A 5,253-nucleotide genomic window follows, 5' to 3' on the forward strand; every position below is an offset into this window, starting at 1 on the left:
ATCTAGGATCAGGTCCCCTCTGTTCATGTAATCTTATTCATTATCATCTAGGATCAGGTCCCCTCTGTTCATGTAATCTTATTCATTATCATCTATCTATAAGGCAGAACTAGATCAACACTACTACTCTGAGGCCCTTGATACATATGGCCCCTGGCAAAGAGGCAGGAAATACACGGCCTGGGGGAGAAACAGTCACATTTCCTCATTGAGAGAACAGGCTGGATTATATTAACATACGATGGATTCATATACATTAATATACTGTATCTAATGGTGTTGAACTACAGTTAGTACACAGTGCCCAACTCTGACATAAACGTTCAAACACATCTCTACTGAACCAGCTGACCTTAGGTGGACATGAATATTACATCAATTTGTGAGGAATACAGGTGGGACTTAACAGTTGTGTCTCTAAAATGCGTCTGTAATGACAATAAACAGTGGCCTACCTCTGTGATGCTGGTCTCAGTCTCTGCCTCGCAGCCGCTGTGGTTATGGTTTTTGGAGGAGGAGGAGAGGTGGGAGCTGTTTGTAGTGTTGGTTGTAGAGCTGACTGGTGCCTCAGCCTGGGGACTCATAGATCCTCTCTCCTTAACTACGTTGTCTCTGTTGTTGCTCCTTCTCCTCCGACTGACCAGGAACTCCCTGCTCTGAAGCAGCTCTGGGAATGTGTCCTCATCATCCCCATCTTCATCATCATCACCTTCGTCATCCTTCTCTGAGGAAGACTCCCTGCAGTCAGAGCTGTTGTTGATGAAGACGATGTGGTCGGTGCTAGAGTGACAGGTGGAGTCTGAGAAGGTGATGGAGCTAGGTTTGTGTTTGATAATGCAGGGGTGATCGCAGAGGCCTAGCTCTGCCAAGTGGACCTCAGAGAGGGCCAGGGTGAGGGAGGGAGGTCTGAAGGGATCCATGTTGTTGTCTACACTGACCACTAGAGAAGGGACGGAGCTAAAAGCCTCTGATTGGACCACAGAGATAGTGACGTGGCTGACCTCTGTCTCTGATTGGACCAGAAGGGTAGGGATATGTCCATTCTCTGTTGGGACTAGAGGGACGGGGACATGGTTGTCTTCTGTGTGTTCCAGATCAGTAGGGACTTGTCCGTTCTCCACAGGCCCCTCTGAGTAGTCCTCAGGGTGGCTGTCTGTCTCTGTCCACCTGGGTGACTCCTCCTCTAGCTCCCTGTCTGTCTCTGTCTGCCTGGGTGAGGTATGGCCCAGCTCCATGTTGGTCTCTGTCTGCCTGGGTGAGGTATGTCCCAGCTCCATGTCCTCTAGCTGACCAGAGAGGTTAGCATCCAGGGTATGTCCTGATTCTACACGTCTGTTACTGTCCTCAACTTCCAGGTTTCCCTCTATCCTAGGAGCAAGAACATCCACATCTCCCTCTATCCTAGGAAAAGGAACATTGGAGGCTAGGCAGTGGTCCTCAGCTGCTCCTGGAGAAGTGCTGTGTAAATCCAATCCATTGTTATTGGCATCATCAGGCGATGGTGATGTGACACTGCCTGGCTCACCGAGGAGACCCGCGAGACAGACGATCTGGAGAGGGTCTAGAGGGTCAGGAGGGGAGACATCAGAACCAGACTCTGCTGGCCCTCCTGGACCTCCAGTACTAACAGCTTGATCTCCCTCTATCCCAGGAGCTCCAGTACTGTTATATTCACTACCAGCCTCCCTGTCCTGCTGGGGTGTGTCCTGGTTGTCTAGTTCCAGTTTTGACAGCTCCAGGCTTAGAGGTCCTGGCAGACAGACATCCTCACTGTTCTCTGTGGAGCTGTCGTCATCATGAGAAGACTCTGGAGCACAGTCTGAGGAGGACTGGTGTGTGTGTGTGTGTGGTTGTGTCTGTTGCTGTACCTGTGCCTGTGCCGTTGGCTGTGTTTGTGGTGAGAAGGTCCTGCCTGGTGATGCTGACATAGCCAGAGACTGTCGCTCCTCCAGAGTAAACATCAGAGCTGTGTCCATGTTGTTTCTACAGTCTGTTACAGTGTGTTACTAGGGAACAGGTAGTCTGGTGGTGTGGCTGGTGGTCAGGTAGATCCAGAGGGACTGCTGTCTGATGAAAGAGCTATATGGATTTGCCATGTTCCTCTCAGACATCCTCATCACCTGGATTAGCAACACCAACCTTCACACAGATCAAACAGCAGATCACTTGAAACAAATAGAGAAGATGTAGCATTAAAAACAGACAAGATACAGCATTAAAAACAGACAAGATACATCATTAAAAACAGACAAGATACAATTCTTCAGCCTCCTGAGGTTGAAGAGGCGCTGCTGCCGCCTTCTTCAGCAACGCTGTCTGTGTGAGCGTGGACCAATTCAGATTTGTGTCCGTGATTGTGTACACCGATGGAACAATGTAAAAACTTTCCATCCGCACCTCTCGCACTAGCCTCGACCCGTCGATGTGGATAGGGGGTGCATCGCTCGTCTGCTAGTTCACTGAAGTCCACAATCATCTCCTTTGTGTTTGTTGACGTTGGAGTGTGAGGTTATTTTCCTGACACACACTCCGAGGCCTCTCACCTCCTCTGCCTGTAGCCGTCTGCGTCGTTGTTGGTAATCAAGAGCCTACCCACTGTAGTGTCATCGCCAAAACTTGATGATCTGAGTTGGGAGGGTCATTGGCCCCGCAGTCGTGGGGTGAACAGGGAGTACAGAGAAGGGCTCAGAAACGCACGCCTTGTGGGGCCCCAGTGTTAGGCATCAGCGGGGTGAGATGTTGTTACTACCCTCACCACCTGGGGGCGGCCCGTCAGGAAGAGTCCCAGGACTCTCAGTTGCACAGGCGGGGTCGAGCACCCAGGGTCTGGCAGCTTGATGACGAGTTTGAGGTACTATGAGTGTTAAAATGCTGAGGGCTGTAACTCGATGAACAGCATCTCATCATGGATTGCCTCTTGTCCAGTGGGAGGGCAGTGTGTAGTGTGGTTGCGATTGCTGATCGTCTTGGGACCTATTGGAAGCAAGGTAAGCCCAAATTGGATGTGGGTCTAGGGTGTCGGAGAGGTGGAGGTGATATGTCTGACTAGTCTCTCAAAGCACTTCATAGATGACGGAAGTAGAGATGCTACGGGGCGCGTAGTCGTATGTTCTGCAAGAGTATCCCTTGTAGGCTTGAGCTCTCTGTGGAGACAGCGAGACAGATTGAGTGGTCCTCTCTTGTAAGCATGTAGGGGAAAGAGAGCTGGGATAAGATTGATTGGAAATGTCCGTAAACCACCCAAGCCAGCTGCGTCTGCGTGCTCTGAGGAAGCGCGAGCTGGGAATGTCCGGTGTGGCCTTGCAGCTCTTGCGGTAGGGTAACACGTTTAAATGTTTATTACTCACACCTCGGTCTGCAAGTGAAGGAGAGCCCGCAGGGTTTTGGTAGGAGGCCGGTGTAGTGCACTGCTATTGCTCCTCAAAGCGGGCAAAAGAAGTTGTATTAGCCTGTCATGGGAGCAAGACATCCTGGGTCCGTGACGGGGAGCTGGGTTTTGCTTTTTCCTAATTCTGATTGTACTGCAGTAGACCCCTGCCACAATACCAGTCTTGTTGGTCTGAGCTGTTGAATTGACGATGCTCGCATTGGTTTGTCTCTCTACTGAGACTTAGGCTGTTTGAGTTCCTGTGGCCGTGAGAGAATAGCTGACACTGTTTATGTGTCGGTTCATGCCTTCCGGTCACCTGCCCTGGTTAAAAGGCAGTGGTTCGCGCTTTTCAGTTTCACGCGAATGCTGCCGTCAATCCACGTTTCTGGTTTGGCGAATGCTTTTTCTATCGTTCGCTGTGGGTACCGACATCGTCAATTGCACTGTCCTAAAAAATGAAGAACTTCGGCTCGTCACCGAATTCAAGGCATATTCGTTCCCCAATATTGTATGTTGGACGCGATGCGGGAAACCATATTCCAATCCGCGGAGTGACTCGAACAGTCTTTGAAGCGTGGATTCAGATTGAGTCGGCAACGCAGCAGCGTCTGAACAGACCTGAGCGCGGGAGCTTTTGTTTGAGTTCTCTGTTTGTAGGCTGGACATGCAACAAAATGGAGGTCGTGGTCAGTGCTTGTCCGTGCAACAGGGCTGGGCGGGGGCGCCGTATATAGGAACGCGTCGCGGCAATAGTATAACAATGGTCTAGCTGTTTTTTCCAAGCCTGCGTAGCACAATCGATAAGCTGGATCAGAATTTAGGGGTTATTGTTTTTAGGATTAGTCTTGTTAAACGATCCCAGCTACGATGAATGCCAGCCCTCAGGGTGCTGTTTCGTTTCCAGTATAACAAAGAGTCATGATAAAGTTTCGCTTCCAGGGCCATCGATGTGTCTGCTTGGGGGGCGATATTTATACCGTGCAGTGCATTGCATATTTAGTGATGGAAGAGAATTTCGCTTTGGTCTAGTGATAATGCGGATTCTTGACTATGATGACTGTGTGTAGGGTATCTAGAGTCAGGTGAAACAGAATGACTTGAGTTCCTGTGGTGGTTTGTTATGATCGATCACTACGCTACTTCCTCGTGTAATCATAAGGGCATACCCCCCCTCTATCTTATCCGCGAAAGATGTTCTGTTTCTTGTTCGCGCGATTGCCATGGAAGAAAGCCAGCTGGGCTGCCACCGAAGTTTATGAACTTGAAAGGACTGTATGTTTTTTCATGTGTTCACAGTTTGTTAGTTAATGCAGTATCTTCTTAATGTAGTTATCTTCTCTGTAATTTCTCTAATGCATTAGAGATCTCTCTTGTATATTCTCTAAGTGCAGGTCTTCTCTAATGCAGTATCTTCTAAGTATCTTCTCTAATGCAGTGTCTTCTCTAATGCAGTATCTTCATAAGTATATCTCTAAATGCATTGTCTTCTCTAATGCAATGTCCTTTCTCAATGCAATGTCTTCTCTAAGGCAATGTCTTCTCTAATGCCAATTCTTCTCTCTATCTTCTCTAATGCCAGCTACCTTATTTGCTATCCTCTCAAGCTGTATCTTCTATATTGCTGTATATTCTCTGCTTTGTTTATGCTTGTAACTTATCTTCTATCTTTGTTTTGCTGTTATCTTGTCTGTTTTTAATGACTGTATCTTGTTCAGTTTTTAATGATGTATCTTGTTAGTTTTTAATTATGTATCTGCTTAGTGTTAATTATGTATCTTGTCTGTTTTTAATGATATATCTGCTGTTTTAATGATGTATCTTGTCCTGTTTTTAATTATGTATCTTGTCTGTTTTTAATGATGTATCGCTGTCTGTTTTTAATC

General features: G+C 47.8%; 1 protein-coding gene across 1 annotated transcript in view; it reads right to left on the reverse strand.

The window, feature by feature from the left end:
• LOC112079941 (uncharacterized) overlaps positions 1-2,247 on the reverse strand; it is a 10,155-nt gene extending 7,908 nt beyond the window's left edge. The window contains exon 1 of the mRNA XM_024145740.2: positions 456-2,247. Coding sequence (XP_024001508.1) covers positions 456-1,976 — 1,521 coding nt within the window. The 5' untranslated portion in view covers positions 1,977-2,247. The remainder of the gene's footprint in view (positions 1-455) is intronic.
• Between the last annotated feature and the right edge of the window lie 3,006 nt (positions 2,248-5,253).

This window comes from Salvelinus sp. IW2-2015, unplaced genomic scaffold (genome assembly GCF_002910315.2).
Source record: "Salvelinus sp. IW2-2015 unplaced genomic scaffold, ASM291031v2 Un_scaffold10423, whole genome shotgun sequence".
In the NCBI taxonomy this organism is placed as follows: domain Eukaryota; kingdom Metazoa; phylum Chordata; class Actinopteri; order Salmoniformes; family Salmonidae; genus Salvelinus; species Salvelinus sp. IW2-2015.